Here is a 22781-nt window from a genome sequence, read left to right on the forward strand (position 1 = left end):
CTCAAGAACTTTAGACCAGACTGGAGGGAAGTTCACCACCTCTGACTCTTTCTCCTCACTCGCAATTACCTGCTGGTCTCATATTCAGAACATTAGGAAGTTCAAAGAAACACATTTTTTTGTGAGACTGCTCAGGAAAGAAGTGAACAGGATCAAAAAGGATGGTCAATAACAGACATAATACATACACTGCCAGCAATTCTTTTAATCTAAAGGGGGTTCCTTGAGATTTTAGTTTCTCTGGCTCACCCAAAGCTGCCAGAAGGCTACTCGACCTTGTTCATGCCAAGGCACCACTCAAAACTTTAAAAATTTACTTAACCCTTGGGTAATGGGTAAGAGAGAGAAGGGGTAGAGAGCCCTTAAGAAGAAAATGCTCAGCTTTGAATATGAAGAGAGAAGAGGGGAGCCTGGCAGTCTGCGTAATGCAAAAATTATAGCCTAGCTTACTGTGAAAAGGAAAAGGTCTTTAGATTTTACCAGTGTATTTAAACACAATGGTTGGAAAGAGTGAAAGCATTTTATTATTTACAATCACAGAATTTAGAGCAGGGAAGGAATTCCAAATCTCAGTCAAGATTACTGCAGTCCAAGGAGTAATTTATTCCTTTCACATTGGTTTTCTGCCTTTTACTGCAGTGCCCATCTGACCATGCCAAGGGAAGAGAGAACACTCCATCTCCAGTTCACAGATGGCAAACTTAAGGCTGAGAAGACACTTAATCAAGTTCATTTAGTAAGTCAAAACAGTAATGGAACAAAGATGGCATTCCTGATCGTTAGTTCACATTTCTTTAGACAATATATTTCCCTTATTCTCCAAATATAGGGAATAAAAAGCCTTTTACACATACAAAAAAAAAGGGGGGGCTTGTTCTTTTACACAGAACTCCCATTTTTCTCGTTAAAAGATGCTATCAGCTCTTTAATTTAGTGCTATACGCAATTCTATAGGAACTCTAAGTGGAATGTTTCAAAGGGCTAGACACAAAATTAAGCATAATACAATAAAAAAGCATGATGATGAAGACAAGTTGGAAAAGGTTATTTATTTACTTTAATTCCTTTTACCTGGATACCTTCCCAAGAGAAGCCGCTTGACTGCAATAATGGAATGAAGCAAGGGTTTTGGCCATATTCCAAATGATCAAGCATACAATTGAGCCAAAAATAATTTACTTTAAGAACAATGAGATGTAAGTCAACACTAGGGGACAAAAGGAGCAGAACTCTATGCTGAACCAAAGGCCTTTTTCTTCCTACTTATCTGCCTTCTGCTTCTGCCCTGGACTGACTGGGGGTGGAAAAGGGTAGGGAGATGAGATTACTTATGAGCAGCATTTGTGTTTGATGAAAAGCTGTGTGTACCTAGGGTGTGCTTTGACACAGTCAATATGTGCTTTAGAGCCAGGAGGAAGGGAGAGGTGAAGACTGATGAGGAAGTGCTGGGAGGTGGGGAGCTAAGAGAAACAGCTTATTCCTAAAGCTACAGCCCCAGTGATGTCCTCATAGTCTCTTTTCCTCTCAGTGTTTGCATAGTGCTGATTGCTCTGGTCTAGAGCTATGTATGCCACTCCATCATCCTTGCTTTATAGAAAAGAAAAAAAGCATCAGAGCACAGAGAGATAAAAGTCTGTTGCTGTACAGACTTTAAAGTACATGCTTTCTGTGGGTTCATGTCCCGGGTGCACATTTTGATAGGGGCATGATGTTGAACTCGACAGCAATTCCTGAAGCCTAAATATTTAAATATCCTACCAAATCAATTAATAAATTATTCAATTTTGCAACTTAGAATTTATGCCTAACAGTAGGTTCTGGCAGATGAGTCCTAATACCCCATTCTTAAGTGGACAGTAAACATACATTTACTGATCATCCCTGATAAAGAATTGGAATGCTGGAAGGGAGCTACTTTAGTTCTGAGAGTTTGGGGCTGAGGCACAAGTTGGGTGTGGGAGATGTACAGGAACAGAGCAAATCATGAGAGCATAGCTCATGCGGTAGGTTTTATTATCTCAGGAGCGAAGCCATGGTCTAACTTAGTGCTGTCCAATGGAAATATAATGCGAGCCCATACATAATGTAACATGTTCTAGTAGCCACATTACAAACATGGAAAAAATGAGTAAAAATAATTTTAATAACTGTGATGGTGCCCAGGTGTCTGGTCAAGCAAGCACTGGTCTAACCATTACTGCAAGGACATTTGTGGCTGGTTAGTAAACCAGGAGGCTGGTTTATTAAATCATCAGTCAATTGACTGCACCTGTGACTGACTGCATCAATGAAGGGTGTGTCTTCTGCAATGAGAGAATTCAATCAGCTGGATTTAATCCAATCAGTTGAAGACTTTTGATAGAGAGAGAGAGAGAGAGAGAGAGAGAGAGAGAGAGAGAGGGGATCTTCACTTCTTTGGCTAGCCAGTGAAGCATATCCTGAGGAATTCACTGAATACCTTCATCGGAGTTGCCAGTTTGCTGCCTGCCCTACAGAATTTGGATCCATGCATCCTGCCCTCTGGAATTTGGACTTCTGCATCCCCACAGTTGCATGAAACACTTTTATAAAACCTTATATTTACAGATATCTCTTGTTGATTCTGTTTCCCTAGAGAACCCTTATACAATAATATATTTTATTTAACCTAACATATCCAAAATGTTATCATCTAAATATATAAGCATAAAAATTAATGAGCTATTTTACATTCTTTCTTCTGTACCAAGTCTTTGAAATCTGTGTAAGTGTATTTTATACTTACAGCACATCTCAATTAAGATTAGCTGCATTTCAAGTGCTCAGTAGTCACATATGGCTAGCTACTACCAAATTAGACAGTGTGGTTCTAACTTATGTACAATTTTCTATGTGGGTGTCACATTTCAACTCAGAAAGTTTTACAAAATTCAATGCTGCTTACTAGTGAGAATGTAAAATTGGCACAAATCTTGTGAATGGTAAATGAGTATATATCAAAAGTCTTAAACTAGTGCATATCTTTTAATCTAGCAATTCATATTCTGGAATTTATCTTAAAGAAATAATAGTGACTGTGTGCAAAGGTTTAGCCATAGGGATATTGTCCGAGTTTGCTAATGCTGCCATTCTGCAAAATACCAGAAATGGATTGGCTTTTATAAAGGGGGGTTATTTGGTCACAAATTTACAGTCTGAAGGCCATTAAAATGTCCAAACCAAGGCATAAACATGAGTATACCTTCACTGGAGAAAGGCCATTGGCGTCCAGAAAACCTTTGTTAGCTTAGAAGGCACGTGGTTGGCATCTGCTTGCTCCCAGGTTGCGTTTCAAAATGGCGTTCTCCAAACTATCTCTAGGCTTAACTTCTAGGGGAAAACTCTGGGCTATTATCTGCAAAGTGTCAGCAAAAGTCTGCTTTCAACAGCTGTCTCCAAAATGTCTCTCTAAGCTGCAGCACTGAGCTCCTGTCTGAGCTCATGTAAGGCTCCAGTAAACTAATCAAGACCCACGCTGAATGAGTGGGGCCACACATCTGTAGAAATAAACTAATCAAAAGGTATTACCCACAGTTGGGTGGGTCACATCTCCATGGAAACAACCAAATCCAAAATATACCACAAGACTGAATTAAAAAGAACATGTTTTTTTTCTGGGGGACATAATACATACAAACCGGAACAGATACTCACTGCAGTGAAAAACTGGAAAAACCCTGAATTTCCAAATAACAGGATTTGATAGAGTAAAGCATGATATCTTAATTAATTGGATACCATTCAGTTATTTTAAATTATGAATATGCACATAGAAAATTTGTGGAACGAAACATAAAGAAAAAGTCTTAAGGTTACGTCAAAGAAGTGAGATTTGGAGGTAGAGGGTGGGGAGAAAGACTTTTATGTTTTATCTACACTGAGATTTTTAACAAGCACAATGTTAGTTTAGTGCTAAAAAATCAACAAAAAAGGATGTTTTCCATTGACATGGAAAGATGAGTGGAGAAGTAGTTAAATGCAAAGTAAGTTTCAAAAGGGGATGTATAGTATGATACTATTTTTAATAAAAACTATTTAAGCATAGGGAAAATAAAGGAAGTATATAAACCAACTTGTTTACAGTAGTTCTCTCTAGGAGGTGGAACTGTGGGTGATTTTTAGCATTTTTCCTTTATCTTTATTTTCTAAATTTTTATAATAAGCAGGTTTTTCTTTTGTAATAAGGGGAAAGCACGTTATTCTTGAAAAAGGATTCCATACCCTTGATCAAATTGACTCAGCTTCTGACATCAGCCTTACCTTAGGAAAAACTCTATGAAGCAGTAAGATTCATCTAGTAATCCAGGCAATTAATATACCTTTACATCACCCTTCTTCATCTTTGTTCTCATTAACACTTATCAACCACATACCTCAATTGGTATGGCACAGTGCCCTTGCTAGAACCCATCCGGTATCTCGTTCCTTTATTACTTCACTATCCATCCATCACAGACAATGTCTCTAAATGGGGCCCCTGCTGAGACTATAGAAATTGAAATTGATCATGTGGTGACTTTTCTCCATGAGTACAGCTTTGAGTATTATTTGGGACTTGAACAATGATGATCAATCTCAAAATATCCAATGAAGAAAGTTATGATGCCTCCAACTCTGTCAGAACTACTTTTCCCCAGTTCCTTCTATGCATAAAATAAATTCTTGAATCTAGTCATCTGAATGGTCAATAGGGGAAAATGTCTTTTATGGCCTGTATAATTTCCACTAGTTAGAAACAAGGAAGCTAAATGTAAACAGCATTTAGCTTGTTCCATTAAATGATCTGAAACTAGTCATTCTGACTGACTTTCCCCCAGCCTAACTGGAAACAGATGTTTACTCCCCACTAGACAACAATGTCATTATTCTTTCCCCTAACTCAATTCTGGGGCTGCTTGAAGTTCCAAAAGAGAGAACTTACCTGGTGGCTTCAAAACCTAACCAAAGGGAACTCCACTTGTATTCTTAGCACCTCTTTTTTTCCAGTCCAGAGTGAAAAGAAACTGGGACTGACATATCAGCTTGAACAGGCAGGTTTTTGAGGTAGAAACCCTGTGTGCAGGTAGGAGAGCAGAGGTGTCTTGTGAGTGAATGGCATCCTGCCTGGGAAAAGAGTCAGTCCATTAAGGGGATCCAAGAGCGAAAGACATTTGCTGCCTCCATTCTTTAGGAACTATAAGACTCATTTGAAATAGACTTTATTTCAGTCACTGGATCTGAATTTAATCTCCTCCCATTCAAATGACAACATTGCACCATTCAATCAGTGGAGAACATTTGGAGCATTCCCCATTGTTGTTACTGGGTCGGCACTGATTTCTCTCTAGATAACACTGAGGATCTTCAAGAGCAGAAAAAATCCCCCAAGAAGGGCCTGGCAGCAGTCTGTACCCCCTGGTAAATTCTAGCTTCAAGAGAACAAGTTGCCACCTGCTGTCTAGCTTAATGTGGCATTCAGACTGCATAGGTTTTAGAAGCTGAGCAAGTGTTGAAAACTCAACCTTAGCAATTTAAAAAGTGTTTACTAGATGTAGCCTCTCTCTTTAAGCCAACTCTCCTGGTAAACTCACTGCTCTCCCCACTATGTGGGACATGACTCCCAGGGAGGAGACTGGCCCTGGTATTGTGGGATTAAGAATGCCTTCTTGACCAAGAGGGGGAAGAGAAATAAAAGAGAATAAAGTTTCAGTGGCTGAGAGATTTCAAATAGAGTCAAGAGGTCATTCTGGAGGTTATTCTTATGCATTATATAGATATTCCTTTATAGTTTTTAGTGTATTAGAATAGCTAGAAGGAAATACCTGAAACTGTTAAACTATAATCCAGTAGCCTTGATTCGTAAACATGCCTGTATAACTATACAGCTTTTACAGTGTGACTGTGTAATTGTGAGAACCTTGTAACTGACATTCCCTTTATCCAGTGTATGGACAGATAAGTAAGAAAATAAAGATAATAAATAAATAAATAATGGGGGGGGTGGATAAGGGACATGGGATGTTTTGGATGTTTTTTTTTTAATTTTTAGTCTCATTTTTATTTATTTTTTTGAGTAATGAAAATGTTCAAAAATCGTGGTGATGAATGCACAAAGATATGATAATACCATGAACCACTGATTATACACTTTGGATGATTATCTGGTAGGTTAATATATCTCAATAAAACTGCATTAAAAAAGTATTTACTGAGAGAAACTAAGATGGCAGCTAGGTGAGACAGGGCGAAAAAACACCTCTGTGAAAAACACTAGATAAAAACCAGAGGGTGACCCAGAATACCGGTTACAGCGATGCGCCAGCTGGGCGAGGTCTGCTAGTTCCAAAGGGGCCGTATATTTGGTGAAACTGGGAGTCGGCATTCTGAAACAAGTGAGTAAGCTGGCTGGAAGACCCACAGCCATGCAGTGGCCTGGGGAAGCCGGGGTTTCGTGTTTGGACACTGACGGGCTCTTTTAACAAAAAAAAAAAAAGGGGGGGGAAAAACCCAGGAGCAGCTGCAGCAGCAATAGTGGGAACCACACAGTAAAACGCAGCAAGAGGGGGCTGGGCCAGCCTCTCAGTGTCTGGCCTGGAGGATAGCCCGCTGCAGATACCCTAGGGGCCGGGGGAATGGAGAGGAGAGCTGGAAGCTGAAAGAAACCCAGCGGCTAGCAGCTGGCTCCCCGGAGGGCTGGATAAACTCTTGCCCGGGGCCGTGCCCACAGCCCAGAGCCCCGCCAGTTGTCCCGGAGCTGGGAAGGAGGAACTATGTGAGGAGGGGGGTGTGGAGACGCCCCGTTCGGCCATCTTTGCATCAGGCTGAAAGCGCCCTGGCACGGCCAGGCGGCCCAGGGCTTCCCTTGAAGGACGGCACGCACTGGTGACGTAGCATGGCACTTCCTTGGCAGAGGTCCTAGAGGATCGCGGCTGGGAGGGGGGACCTGCTCGGAGAACCCAGGGACACTACGCCAAGTCCAGTGGTTTGTGAGACAGTGAAATAGAGGGTCTGGGGCTGAAATGAAATGAAGGCTTAGACTCTTGCGGCGACCTTGAATCTCCGGGAACCTGGGGGATTTGAATATTAAAGCTGCCCTTCCTCCCTGGCCACCCGGACACATGCCCCACATTCAGGGCAGATGGCTCCAGCAACACACCCAACCTGAGTTCTCCAACTGAACCCCACAAGAATCATTTCCCCACACACCACAGGGACAAGGTGGAGAACTGACTTGAGGGGTATAGGTGACTCACAGATGCCATCTGCTGGTTAGTTAAAGTGTACACCACCAAACTGTGTTTCTGAAAAATTAGATAGGTATTTTTTTTTTTTTTACAACTTGAAAGAACCCTATCAAGCAAAGCAAATGCCAAGAGGCCAAAAACAACAGAAAATCTTAATGCATATGATAAAACCAGACGATATGAAGAATCCAACTCCAAACACACAAATCAAGAAATTGGAAGATACACAGTACTCGCACAATTAATCAAAGAACTACAATCACGGAACGAAAACACGGCAAAGGATTTAGAGGACGTCAAGAAGACCATGGCCCAGGATATAAGCGACCTAAAGAAGACCCTAGAAGAGCGTAAAGAAGACATTGCAAGAGTAAATAAAAAAATAGAAGATCTTATGGAAATAAAAGAAACTGTTGGCCAAATTAAAAAGACTATGGATATTCACAAGACTAGAGGAAGCTGAACAACGTCTCAGTGTCCTAGAAGTCCACAGAACAGAAAATGAAAGAACAAAAGGAAGAATGGAGAAAAAAATTGAAAAAATCAAAATGTATCTCAGGGATACAATAGATAAAATAAAATGTCCAAACTTAAGACTCATTGGTGTCCCAGAAGGGGAAGAGAAGGGCAAAGGTCTAGAAAGACAATTCAAAGAAATTGTTGGGGAAAACTTCCCCAACCTTATACACAATATAAATACACAAAGCATAAATGCCCAGCGAACTCCAAATAGAATAAATCCAAATAAACCCACTCCAAGACATATTCTGATCAGACTCTCAAATACTGAAGAGAAGGAGTAAGTTCTGAAAGCAGCAAGAGAAAAGCAATTCACCACATACAAAGGAAGCAACGTAAGACTATGTAGTGACTACTCAGAGGCCACTATGGAGGCGAGAAGGCAGTGGCATGACATATTTAAGAGAAAAATTGAGAGAGAAAAATTTCCAACCAAGAATACTTTATCCAGCAAAACTCTCCTTCAAATTTGAGGGAGAGCTTATATTTTTCACAGACAAACAAATGCTGAGAGACTTTGCCAATAAAAGACCTGCCCTACTTCAGATACTAAAGGGAGCCCTACCGACAGAGAGACAAAGAAAGGAGAAAGAGATATAGAGAATTTTAACTGACATATATAGTACCGTACATCCCAAATCACCAGGACACTCATTTTTCTCCAGTGATCACGGATCTTTCTCCAGGAGTGATCATAAGCTGGGACATAAAACAAGCCTCAAGAAATTAAAAAAAAAAAATTGAATATACTCAAAGCACACTCTCCAACCACAATGGAATACAAATAGAAGTCAATAATTTTTGAACTGTAACTCCACTATTTACTTCCTACAGGATATAAAATACACAAACTCTAATGACAAATCAGTGGTTTTGAACTCAACATAAAATATGTAATTTTAGACAACTATATAAAGGTGGGGGAACGGAGGAGTATAGGAACATAGTTTATGTGTCCTATTGAAGTGAAGGTGGTATCAAAGAAAAACAAGACTGATATGGATTTAAGAGGTTAATTTTAAGCCCCACAGTAAACACAAAGAAATTATCAGAGAATATAACCATAGAGATGAAAAGTAGAGTTTGGGTTAAGAGAAATGGAGGAAGGGGCAATGGGGAGTTAAGAAATGAGTTTAGGGTTGCTGTTTGAGGTGAAGGGAAATTTCTAGTAATGGATGGTGGGAAAGAGCATTACAACATTCTAAATGTGATTAATCCCACTAATGGAAGGTGAAGGAGGGGGTGGAATGGGAAGATTTAGGCTGTATATGTGTTTCCACAATTGGAAAAAAAAAAAAAAAAAAGACAGTCTAAATAGATGAGAATTGAATGCCAAGGATGAACTTGGATGGGATTGGAGGATAGAGGACAGGTGGCTCAAAGAGACACAGTTGAGACATAAGGAAAAGGAAATATAGAATGTAAGCTTCGTATCATTGTTGAATCTCTTGTACTTCTTAGCTGCGCTTAATGGGATTGCATAAAGGAATGTTCTTGTTCATGGGAAGTGTATACATGAATTATAGAGCATGTTCAAGGGTGTGTGCAGCTAGCTCTCATATGTTCAGAAGACAGAGCAATAGATGATGGATGATAGATAGGCAGGGAGGGAAAGAAATAGTGATGTGACAGCAGGTTAAAGTTGGTGGATTGAGCTATCGGGGGAGGGGAGTCAGGGTATGATGGAATTCTATGCATGGGGTTAGTATTGTTCTTGCAACTGTTCCTATAACTTTGAATTTATTTCAAAATAAAAATAAAAAAAATTATTTACTGACAAAACTTAAAGATTATAAGAAGGGAAAAGGTACTTTCACATTTTCTTCTTTTACTGTATTGTTTAAATCCCTTACAATAAGAATGTGTTTGAATGTATTTGTATTTTAAAATGATTGGGTAGTCCTCTTGGTAGATAAGTTTGCCCTTTTGTGAAACTTCTCAATTTGAGTCTGTTTTATCAGTGATGTGATCATTCCTCTAGACTCCTGAGCTCGATTTCCTTCACTACTTATATCCCAATTAGTCAAAATTTCAGGAAAGGGCCTAGAAATAATGATAGAAATGAACATACCTAGCATCCGAACTTGGTTTTAAATACCATTCCCCAGTAAAATGAGTCAGGACTCGGAGAAATGGTTGATGCCAGGAATAGGGCAAGGAAAGTACAAGAGGCGCCTAGTACATATATTGTTGTGCTAAAAAGTGAAGTGCCCAAAAAATGATGGGGACTTGTCAAAAGGACAGAGAAGTCCATTTGTAGTACCGCCCACTGGATAAACTGGGACAATTTGAGCATCAAAATGAAAAATGATAGTAAAAGATACAACCCATTGACTAAAATAAGAATCCATGAGTCCATAATACAAATATACATAAACAGATACACATAGATACATAAGGAGAGAAGTAAAAACTCTTCCTTACAGTAGAAATGCCAACCAACAAATGTAGAAAAAATAATGGAGACAGAAAATCACCACTTTTGTACCTAACATGGCAATAATTGAATCAGGCAAATATTACCAACGTATGCTAAAACTATTGGGGAAATTTTGATGAAGAAAAGTATTTAAATAAGCTAATAAGTATTTCTGCATAGATTATTTATTAATTATAAAAGGAAAAATAGTCATTTTGCAGTGGAGAAACCTAGTAGAGATATCATCTGTGCCAGTTTGGATTTATTATGTCCCACAAAATGACATGTTCTTTAATGCAATCTTGTGGGAGCAGATTGATTAATCTTTTTAATTAGGGTGTAACTTCTTGATTGGATGTTTTCATGGAGATATCACCAACCCAACTATGGGTAATACCTTTGATTAGATTATTTCCATGAAGATGGGGCCCCCTCCATTCAGGGTGGGTCTTACTTAAATCACTGGAGTCCTATAAAAGAGTTCACAGACAGAAGGAGCTCAGTGCTGCAGCTTAGAGAGACATTTTGAAATGGCTGTTGAAAGCTGATACTGACATTTTGGAGAACGCCATTTTGAAACACAACCTGGGAGCAAGCAGATGCCAGCCATGTGCCTTCCAAGCTAACAAGTTTTCTGGATGCCAGTGGCGTTTCTCCAGTGAAGGTACACTCATTTTCATGCCTTGGTTTGGACACTTTTATGGCTGTACAACTGTAACTTTGTTACCAAATAAACCCCCTTTATAAAAGCCAATGCATTTCTGGTATTTTGCACAACAGTGGCATTAGCAAACCAGAATATCACCTTAGCCAACTGATCAAAGTTCATAACACCAATAATATGACAAAAGCGATATTCATGTACCGCTTGTTTGATTCTAAGAATACAACATCATTAATGTAGTATTCCTGACCAAAATGCACAATGTGAATCTAATTATGAGGAAACACGAACAAACTAAACTGAAGCACATTCTACAAGAAAACTGGCCTGTACATTTCAAAAATACCAATGTCATAAAATCAAAGACTGAGGAACTATTCCAGATTAAAGAAGACTAAATAGACATTGCAACTCATTGTAATGCATGACCCTGAATTGGATTTGGGACTAGGAAAAATATTAACATATAGGACATTATTAGACAGCTGGCAAAATTTGAATATGAACTATATATTAGATAACAGTATTGTATCAACAGTCCATTCCCTGATTTTAGCAAATTGTTCTGTGGTTATGTGCAAGTGTCTTTGTTATTAGGAAAAACAGACTGAATACTTCATTTAGGGATGAAGGAGCATGATGTCTATAACTCATGCTCAAATGATTCAGGGAAAAATAACATAAGAATGACATAAAGTAAAAACAAAAGGATGTGCACACACACATATGGAGAAAGAGAATGCCGAATGAAATGAGGCTAGTCAATAACTAGTGAATCTGGATGAAGGGTATACAGGAGTTCTTCATGGGAGTTTTACAACTTTTCTGTAAGTCTGAATTTTTTTCACACCAAAAGGTTAAAACTATACTATATTAAAAGTTTCCAGAAGGGCTTTCTTTAAAATCTCAAGTTTTCTCCTTCTCCTCCATTCTCCATTTTGACTCTACCACCTTGTTCAGGCTTTCATCAATTTACCTCGCTTCCTATAATCGCTCTCCAATAGCCTCCCTGCCTCTTGTCCTTTTCCCTCCTTAATATACTTGGCATACTGCCACCAGATTCATATTCCCCAAATACCTCTCACTCTCTTGTTTATAGTGTGACAACCTCTCTGCATTACTTTTCTCATTAAATCTATATTTTTCTTCTTGGCAATCAAAGATCTTCAACTGGTCTGATTGTTCTACTCTTTCCCACTTTATTCATTCTTTAATTTGACAAATATTTGTTGACTGCTTGCTCTGAGCTGGGAGGTAAAGGAGGAACAAGACAATCAAAGCTATGGCCTCAAAGAATTTATATCTTAGGGGAGGAGACAGATACTAAACAAGTAAACACAAATAAAACTTCACGGTGGGATTGGTGCTATGAAGCAAGTAGGGGAGCTGTGACAGGGTAACAAGGGGAAACCCTTTAGACAGGCACAGCCTTGCTAATCAGGTAATAATGAGGTTGAGAAGAGTCAAGGGTGGGAGAAAGGGAGGGAGAGGAGAATTGTCTCAGAGGAAATCACGAAGAGGAAACTAAGAGGCAGCAGGAAGGACTAAGAGAAAGCCAGTGTACCGGGGTCTCCAAGCCAGGGCAAGAGTGGCACAAGAAGTCTGAGAGGTGTGCAGAAGCCTGATCACACAGGGCTTTCTGGCCATTATAACAGTGGGTTTCATTCCAAATGCAATATGAAACCACTGAAAGATTTTTTTTGCTAGAGAGTGATTTAATTTTCAGTATGTCCTCTGGCTGCAGTATGGAGAGGGGCAAATATTGAAGCAGGAGGACTAATTCCTGGTTTTGGGGTAGGCTAAGCTAGAAAATGATTATAAGTTGAACTAGGGGAGGGCAGGGATGAAGAGAAGTGTGCAAATTAAAGATATAATTTAGCAGCAGAACCAAAGGGATCGACTAAAAGATAGGCTGAGGGATGGCGAGGGGAAAGGAGAAATCATGAATGACACCCAGATTTCTGGTTGGGAAACTAGGAGACAAATCATTTACAGGGAGGACGGAAGAGTCACAACTTCGGTTTGGGACATGTTGAGTTTGAGATGCTTAAGAGACATCCCACAAGAGACGTCACGCAGGTAGCTGGATTAGCCACACACTCCACACCATCAGTTCACTTCTTCAATCAAACTGGTTTTTTACCTACGCTGTGACCCCAAACAGTATGTTCTGACTATTCTGTCCCCTCCACCTTTGCTCCGGTGTTTCCTCTGCCCTCCTGCTCTGCCTTGCCTAGGCAAATACTTTTCCTTTCCAGGTTCAGCTCAAAACTCTCATCTCCAGTAGGCTTTCTCCAGCTACCGCATCCCATATCCATACTTCTGCAGCCAGTGGGAAGTTCTGAGCAACGTAACTACACATTGTCTTATAAGAGACTCTTTTTACTGCACATAAGTCTAGCCAGTTCTACCAGACTGTGGGCTCTTCATGACAAGGGCCCTTTCTCAAACATCTCTGTGTCCCTCACAAGCACATAGTGGTTTATGCATCTTTAAATTTAAAGGGATCTTGGGGTATGGTAGGAACATGTTGGAAGCAATAGTAACTTTAGGTTACCTGTTTTTCTTATTCCTTTGTTTTGTTTTGTTTGAATTATGGTTTTTTTAAATTTTTTGATAAAGTTAAAAACAGCTATTGCATTAAAAAATTAGCTTCAATGTAAAAAAAATTTTTAAGGGAATTAACTAGTGGATTTATACAGGAAGCAATAGGAAGTTCAACAGAAGAATTTGGAGATAATCAAATGTGTCTGCCTGCTAAAAAAGAGTGTAAAAATGTAGGGCCAGAAAGTTCCTTCTGGTATGTGAAACCATTAAATTTCACCATTAATTAAAATTTTTGATTTGATGATTTCCTGTAGATGTTCTATCTTCAGAGCTTGGTAAAGTATTTAAAACAGCATTGCTGAAACATTGCTGTAACAAGAGCTCTGGTTGGTGTTAGAGGGGAAGGGGCCAGGAACAGTGATGAAAAGCAGCTCAATGTCTAATGGGGAGGTGTGGGAAGGGGGCAGCTAATGGAAGGCTGAGAAGTGTCTGTTAGATCCAGATTTATTTAGCCTCTTCATTAATGACTGGGAACAAGGCATACACATTTTGTTAATAACATTTTGGTTGGTACTAAATTAGGAGGTGCTGCAGACACCATTGAGGACAGAAAAATAACACAGATGGATCTAAAGAGGGTAGAAATATGAATAGAAATTATCACAATGAGATTTGATTTAGGAAAAATGCAAATGAAGGCAGCTGGGGAAGAAATCATCCAAAATGCAAAATAATAAGTGGGTTGAGAAACCTAGAAAGCAGCAACATGAGAATGGCTGGCAGGATAGCAATGGAATAAAGAATAAGTAATGACAACTTGCTATCTCAGCCCAAATGATTGGTGGCAGGTACCGGGAGAAATAGCTTTTCAAAAAATTGCATGGCAATACAGTCTCTTCCTATAACCACAGACATTTTTGGAGACAACATGGGAAAACAGACAATATAGAAATAAACCCAGATATCTGGCCTTAATTTCTTCATGTCTTAGAATGGGGGTTAAACATCTGGGCTCTAAGGTGCCTCAGTGCTAACCTTCTATGGTTCTAGGAGAACAAGAGATTGACAGGGAGAGAAAGAGCACAACTAAAGAGGTGCCTTGTCTGCAGCAGGTCTAAAGATCTTCCTTATGAAAAGAAGGAAGAATGAAGCATTTAGCTTGAAAATATGATTCAGAATAGATTCCAAATTGACAGACTATATGTGTAACTCATCTTAAGCAAGTATACTTTCTTTTGATATAGATGTGGAGCTAAATTAATATATAAAATCGACTGGTTACTTGTTTACAGAAATCATATTTCCACTTCCTTGAGCTTCATTTCCTCAGGTGATTTCTCTCATATCACTTACTCTCACAGACTAGATCCCCAACAAAGAAGGAAGTGAAGCATTTTAGGGGTGAAGCAGTTTTAATCTCTTATCAAAAGAGTAAATTGTATTGGCATGAAGTGATGTACAGAAAAAAATGCCATGCCTCATAGAGCAGCCTTAGGAGAGAGTTTCCATCTCTCTCCTCCCACCTCCACCCCTTCATCTGTCGGAGTATTGGGCCATAACCGATGGATTTACAAAGCAGCATGTACGTAACAACGATGCTTTCATGAATCAATAAATCACCATCATGAGCAGAGGATGAGAGAAGCTGCGCAGAGATGACCAAGCTACTTGCCCTTTCCACTTGACTTCCAAACATGCCTGGGAGGGCAAAACGCTGTGAAAGAAGACACGAGGAGGCATGCCAAGAAAATCATCTTCAAACATCACACCAGGAAGGCTTCTCGAGGCCTCAGGGTCAGAACCACTTCTCCTGCTTGCCCACACAGGAGGATGCCAAAAACATCCACCTATTTGAAAGGAGGAAGGTGGACCTGCTTCTGATGTGGAGAAAAGAAGGGTAGATCTCAAGTTCAGGCTTGCGGTTTGGGAAGGTGGCAAACATGGAACGGGATCTCCAGAGTGAGAATTAGAACCTGCACAGAAAGTCACGTGAAGTTTGGGATTCTTGAGCCTGCTGTAGTGTTCCAGCATTTTATTCTCCTTCAACCCAACTGCCACTCCATGCTGCTGTGAATGCCCCAAGCTGGGCCTGAATCCTCTGCTTCCTCAGTCCATTTTCCTCCTTGACATGCAGACCCTGGGAAGACCCAGCCTTGGGGGATTCTCTACGAGCTTGAATTTGGCACAAAATCTCCAGAGTCTCATGGGTGTTGTGCCGGTTTGGATGTATTATGTCCCCCAAAATGCCACGTTCTTTGATGTAATCTTGTGTGGGCTGACGTATTAGTGTTGATTAGGTTGGAATCTTTGGATTATGTTGTTTCCATGAAGATGTGACCCACCCAACTGTGGGTAATACCTTTGATTAGATTATTTACATGGCGATGTGGCTCATCCATTCAGGGTGGGTCTAATTAAATCACTGCAACCCTATAAAAGCTCAGACAAAAAGAGCACATTTTGGAGATGGCTGTTGAAAGCCGACTTTTGCTGACGCTTTGGAGAAGCTAAGAGAGGACAAAACACCCCAAGAGCAACATTTTGAAGAATACACAGGAACTGAGAGAGGAGCTAGAACACAACCCAGGATCAGCAGATGCCAGCCACGTACCTTCCCAGCTAACAGAGGTTTTCCAGACGACACTGGTCTTCCTTTGATGAAGGTATACTTGTGCTGATGTCTTAATTTGGACATTTTCATGGCCTTCAGACTGTAAGTTTGTAACCAAATAAACCCCGTTTACAAAAGCCAATCCATTTCTGGTATTTTGCATAATGGCAGCATTAGCAAACCGGAACAGGTGTGATCTGACGCTTAGCCATGCCATTGAAATGCATGAGACTGCCTCACTCCCCTGCCAAAAACCTCACAGCGCCTTTCCCTGGCATTCAGAAGAATATCCACACTCCTTTCTACGTCCACCAGGGCCCTGCAGTGAGGAGGCCCCTGCCTGCCTCTCAGACCCCGTCTATGATCACCTTCTTCCACATCACAGGGACCAGCCACACTGGCCTTCTTTCTGTTTCTTGAACACCCCATACTTGCTTCCACCTCGGCGCTTTTGCATTGGTTCCTCCTTCTGTCTGGAATGCTCTTCCCTTAACTGTTCAGCTGTGATGTCACCTCCTAACAAAGTCTTTTCTGACCTTCCTCTCTAAGGAAAGCCCCCTCCCTGGCAATCTTTATCACATCAACTTGTTCAAATTCTTCATATCCTTTTCTCTCTCTGAAGAAACTCATTTATTAATTTGCTTACTTGCTTATTTGCTCTCTATCTCTGTCTACAATATGCACATTATAAGAGAGGAGACCTTGTCTATCTGTTCTCCCGTGCCTGGAGCAATGCTTAGAGCGTGTATTAGCTGAATGAAGGATAAATGAGCACGTGGATGCTGGGAGGCTTAAGGCTTAGCAGTGGGAGGGGGATGTCAGGAGCCAACCTGCCTGCACCAGAAATCTGGATCTGCTACTTAAATCTGTAAGTCTTTGGACAGGTTGCATACTTCTTTTGTTGTCATTTTCTCATCTATCAAATGAGGGAAATAACAGTACCTACCTTGCAATTGTATAATCAGGTGACTATATAAACTCCTTAACGAAGTGACTGGCGCATAGTTAGTGCTCATTTGTTAGCTATTATTTTCTTGTTATTATTATATACTTGCCAAAGTTCACGAGCCTTGGCACAGTGATTTACTTGACACATTTATAATCAAAGCTTGGTCTATTTACAAATTGCACCGTAGGGCATCACATAAAAACATCCACAGCTGAGTTAAAAGCTGATGAGGTCAGGAGACTTGGGTTTCAGTCTGAATCTATCCACTAACTAGCTGTGTGTCCTTTGACAAATCACTGACATTCTCTAGGCCTCTGTTTACCCCTCAGTTCCCTTCTGTGAAATGAAAGGATTCAGACTAAATCCCTTAAGCACTCTTCTGGCTCCAAATCCCATGCCTCTACCATGATCTGATGAGGAAATGCAGGCAGTCAGGCAGGTGGCTGAAGCATCCAACCAGGTGCTGAGCTTGCAAGAGACCCAGCTGCAGCCAGCAGGGGAGGGTATATGAGCGAGAGAGCCCAAATGTAAAGTCTTGATTACTCCTTGTGAAAACTGAACTCTTAGAAATCACTGGATGGCAAGAAGCCCTCACCTGGGTCCTTATTTAACTAGAAGAAAATTGCAAGGAGAAATATAAGGAATTTGCAAGTGGTGTTCAGGCTGGCCTGCATCCCACTGGTAAGGAAGGAGGATAGACCAGATGCAAGGGTGTCAAAGGGACAGAGGATCAGTAGAGCTCCTTGTCAGGCATTCCTGCCCCATCATCCTTTTTTTCAGGGCTAAGAAGTATTTCCCCTTTAACCCCCTCTTTTAGAAGGAAGCAAAAAAGAAGTTTAAAATACTGAAGCCCCAATTTTAATAAGATTGTTCTTGATGACCAGGATCTTGTTCCCAGTATCCAGCAAAAGTCCTGCTGATCCGCAAACAAAGATAACCATGGCCTGACATGTCCATTTTGGCCAAAGGCATGACCATTCTAGGGGGCGGGAGAGTGGGGAATCTTTGAAGCTATTGTGGAAAACCCAGCGGGGACACCAAAGGAAAGTTAAATCAATGACTGTGCATTAAGTCAGGGCTGCAGGTCAATACCCCAGAGTGGTAGATCATAGAGCGGCAGATCACAGAGCATTTTTTACTTTCCTGGGTTGTTCTCCTGGGGTTAAGTGGTGTGGTTCAACTGCTGGACTGTGTGCTTTCCCACTAACACAACCTGCATCGTTATGGAAGCCTGTTCTATGCTGATCTCATGGATACCTCTCACCCCGGCCTATGTGGCATTGTTGTATAACCCCAGGCCCACAAAGCACTGAAGTTTCCATTGTGAAATTATGGGAATTCTGATACCTCACTAGACTAAAGGCTCCACAAAGGCAAGGATTACGGCTGTGTTTGCTCATCATTATATCTACTGTGACTAGCTCAGTGCTTGGCACCAGTACTTGCCCAATAAACAGTTGTTAAATGAATGAATGAGTGAGTGAGTGAATTCCAAACCTGAGGCTGGAAGAAGTATGAATAGTTCAAATTTGATGATTTCTAAAAATACCTTTAAAAGCTATTCATTCATGGATTCATGTATTTAACAATGTGTTTTTTATATGATAGGTACTAGAACATAAAATTAATGTGACCATGTGCCGATTCTTATAAAGGAGAAGAGGGGGAACAATATTTACTGAGTGCTACTAAAGCTAAGCACTTTATACTCATTATTTTATCCTCCAACAACTGTGAGGTAAATATTATTATTATCCCCCCATTTGCAGAAAAAGAAACCCAGACTTGTCCAAAGGCCAACCAATAACAAATGACAGAGCCAAGAATTTATTCTGGGACCTAGGTATTTTCTTCTACAAAGTATTATCTCCCCAAAGTAAATTTAAAAGCACAGTCTGATATTCTGTTATGTAAAGTTTTATTAAGGGAACTCATCTTTTCAAAAATTGTGTTATAAATAAATAGTTTTGTTGCAAAAAGAGAAATCAGAATTTTAGGCTCTCAGTTACAAGTTATATATATCTTGGGGAAAAAATCTGAGAAAGTTGTTTTATAACTACATGATAAATTGGAGTTCTAAAAGATATGGCCCAATCACAATTGAAGGCTAAAAATAATAAACTGCTTGAACGAAATGAATAAAAATTACTAAAGTAAGTCCTGAATAGCATCTACAACCAAAGCCAAAGAGTGTCTAAATTATCATTATCATAACAAATTATTATAATAAACAAAGCACAACTTTGAAATGAGATGGTTAAAGTCAAAATAAACTGCGGCACACATGAGATTACCAATGGTGAATAAAAGAACATGAAGCTAAAAAGCTGCCTTTGTGCTACTACTCCTTTGTACACAATAGTTTTATTCCTAGAACCCTGGTACTAATTCCCAATTGTGATTAAATTATAACCAGTATATAATCATGATATAAATTGTCCCTGACTAACCTATAGTATTATATTCTATCTGTATTACGAAAGCTTAAACCAAAATGGGGAAATGCCAAAAATAGGGAAATGACTTTTTAGAGACAAGAACACTCAGAAAAACGCTCAGGGTCAGGCTGTCTTTTGGGATGGGGGAGGCCCACTGCAGAGGCGACTGTATAGGGGTTCATGTCTGACAATCTCAGAGAGAATCTGGGTGGCCTGTTTCTTTGGACCCTAAAGCATTTTGGGGAATTGCCGTTGCTTCCCAAAGGATGAAAATACAATGGGGCCTGGAATCGCCTGCACTCATGTAAGGGCAGAAACTTGGGAAACAAGTTGTTCCCACCCTGCATGGATCAGATGAGGAGTTAGGAGAACAGAGATCCATGATCAAACCAAACTTCCAGCAGCTCAGAAAGCGCCCAAGATGATGGGAAATGGTTAAGGACTGGAATAGTTCTAAAAGATATGGCCCAATCACAGTGCAGCGATAACACTCTCTTACGTTTATATAGCTCCCTGCAATTTTCATTGATTTGATAATAACTCTGGGAATGAAGTATTATTTTTATTTTTATAGGTGAAGAAACTGCAAGTGAGTATGTGATTCATCCAAGGCTTCACAGCTGGCAACCATCAGAGTAAGACTCAAATCCCTGTGTCTTCCAACTCCTGATTGAATAGTCTTTCCACCATGACCTCATAGGGCAACCTCAGGAATACATTTTGTAAGAGCAAAGGCTTTGGAGTTAGGCAGAATTTGCATTTTCTTATCCTGGATCAACCATTTTTTAACTATATAATTTGGGCACATTCTTGAGTCTCATTAAGCCTCAGTTTTCTCACCTGTAAAATGGGGATACACATAACACCTACCTCATGGGATTATTCTGAGGCTCAAATGTGAAGGGCATATAGCATGCTCAGCATAGAATTTGGCCCCATTGGTGCTAGCAAATGTTGAGGGTTTCAAGGCATGTTTAAGGCATGGCCTCTAAGGAGGAATCTCCTTCCCCCTTCCAGTAGTTCAACATGTGTGGGGCCACAAAAGCTCCCAGAGACATCTTACTGTATCTAACTCTACAAGGAGATAAAAACATGGGATGGGCTACAACTGCTCAAGGCCTGAAACCGAGCCATGGATGGGGGTTGTTGGGGATTGAATCACGTTTGCACAAAAGACATGTTCAAATCTTAATCTGCATTCCTGAGGGTGGGAACCCACATAGAAATAGGCCTTTTGAAGATGTTACTATTAGTTATGGTGTGGCCAAATTGAATTAGGGTCGGTCTTATCTCATATGATAAAGAGAAGAAATTTGGAGGCAGTCAGAAGAAGCTAGAAGTTGGAAGAAACCAGAGAGGAGAGAGAGATCTTCACGTGCCAGAGGACTAACTGCCATCACCAGAAGGCTACCAATCCTGGGAGAAAGCATGGCCTTGCCAACATCTTAGTTTTGGACTTCTGGCCTTCAAAATCATGAGACAATAAATTCTTGTTGTTTAAGCCAACCCATTGTACAGGATTTGCCATGCAGCTCTGGCACACTAAGACAGAGGTCTACCCCACCAGGGAACATCTGCCTGCCCATTCCCATCTGTGCTAGATTCCCAAAGCTAGAGGACAAGATCCTCCATGCCCACCTGGAAAGCCATGGAGTTGACAGCAGCCAGGAATATCCTCAGAGGCAGCTTGGCCTTGTAGGACCTGTGGCTCCACAAGCGATGGGCACCAGCTGTCACACCCAGTGCACTCAGGAGGAAGCAGAAGTAAGCTGCAAAACAAGCAGGTAGAATGTCAGCAAATGTCACCAAGCTTTTAAACATCCCCCATCCTTTTTTCTCTCCTAAATAGGGACCCATGTAGAATGGTGTCAGAGGAAGAATCTGCAACATGAAGAATCGATAACTTGGGAAAATGCAGCCGCCTTATTGATTTGTAACTTTCCTGTACCAGGCAGAAGCAGGAAAAACTTTCCTCAGATAACTTCGACCTTTGAACATCATTTTCTTCCCCTTTCTATATCAAACAAATCTTTTATTTGTCAATGTCTCTTGCCAGTCCTGATGCCAAGTCACAGTCACTTTAGCGTGTATTAGTAACTCAGTCTTACATGCTAATTCTCAGTGCAGTGGGGCTTGATCTCTACTTGGCACACACACCAGGATGTGAGTTCTACAAAGCAGGTTTCTAAATAACAATGCCCATTGCCATGGTTCCATAGGCCTTGGCTTAAAGGAAATTAAGCCAGACCTAAAAGCAATGAAGCCTGACGCAGCCAAGAATGAAGATAAAACTGATAGGAGGAGCAGGTGAGGTTTGTCTTCTAGAGACATCACCACTATGACCCAAGATGGTGAAGATGTTCAAGGGGGAGTTTTTTAAAGCCAACCTGAAGCAGAGCTCCTTATATGCCACACATTTAAATGTATTATCTCTAGTTCTCACAACAACATGCTATTCTCATTTTACAGTTGAGGAACTGGGTCTCAGAGATGTTCAGTAGTTGGGAAATCCTGCATATAAAACCAGGTCTACCTAGTTGCAAAGCCTCTGCCCTGACCACTTGCAACCCCCAAGTGGTGGTGGTTTGCTCTTTGTATGGAGATTTGGAAGAGGTTATGTGTATGGTGGAAGGGACACACAGGGCAAAAAACTAACAACAAAAACAAAAAACCCCATTCCTGAGATTATCACAACTACTCTAGTGGTTTTAAATGATCATTAAGGATTCACATGTTCCCAACAACTCCAAATGCTTTTAACATGGATTATTTTAAGAAAACACACCTAACAACTCTCTGGGGGCGATATCATTAGATCCATTTTACAGAAGAGAAAATAAAGCTTAAAGAAGTTAACTAGTTTCCAGGTTCACAAATCTAGGAACCATCTTTGCTAAGAGTTAAACCCAGGGCTGTCTGAACCAAGAGTTCTAGTTCCTAAACATTACACTCCTCTTTGCCTCTGGGAAACATAAGGTGAGTTTCATCTTCATTTTTCTACACCCCATATCATCCTTAACATTGGCTCCCAATGTAAAAGAAAAAGTGAGTTTCTTCCTTACACAATTGCTTCTAGCACTTATCACATACAGGGAACTCGATAAAGAATTGCCAAAGAATGAACCTGCAACTGGGAGCCCATCCCAAGAGCAATTGTGGGCCCAGGCCAGGATGAGTCCTCAGTGAGCCCTCTGCTGTATTCCTCTGGAAGAATTACTAGGGCAACTTTGGTGTCAATATACATATTTAAAGGGAGCACAATATTACATCTTCCAAAAGTTGTGCCTGATCTTGATTTCAATCCATATTTATATGGGTATAAAAACAAGACTTATCCTTGACACTGAGATTAATGAGTCCCTGAATACATCTGCTTTTTTTTTTTCTTTTTTT

General features: G+C 40.4%; 1 protein-coding gene across 1 annotated transcript in view; it reads right to left on the minus strand.

The window, feature by feature from the left end:
- SCD5 (stearoyl-CoA desaturase 5) overlaps positions 1-22781 on the minus strand; it is a 198787-nt gene that overhangs the window by 62824 nt on the left and 113182 nt on the right. The window contains exon 2 of the mRNA XM_037830107.1: positions 21027-21157. Coding sequence (XP_037686035.1) covers positions 21027-21157 — 131 coding nt within the window. The remainder of the gene's footprint in view (positions 1-21026; positions 21158-22781) is intronic.

This window comes from Choloepus didactylus, chromosome 3 (genome assembly GCF_015220235.1).
Source record: "Choloepus didactylus isolate mChoDid1 chromosome 3, mChoDid1.pri, whole genome shotgun sequence".
Taxonomy (NCBI): domain Eukaryota; kingdom Metazoa; phylum Chordata; class Mammalia; order Pilosa; family Megalonychidae; genus Choloepus; species Choloepus didactylus.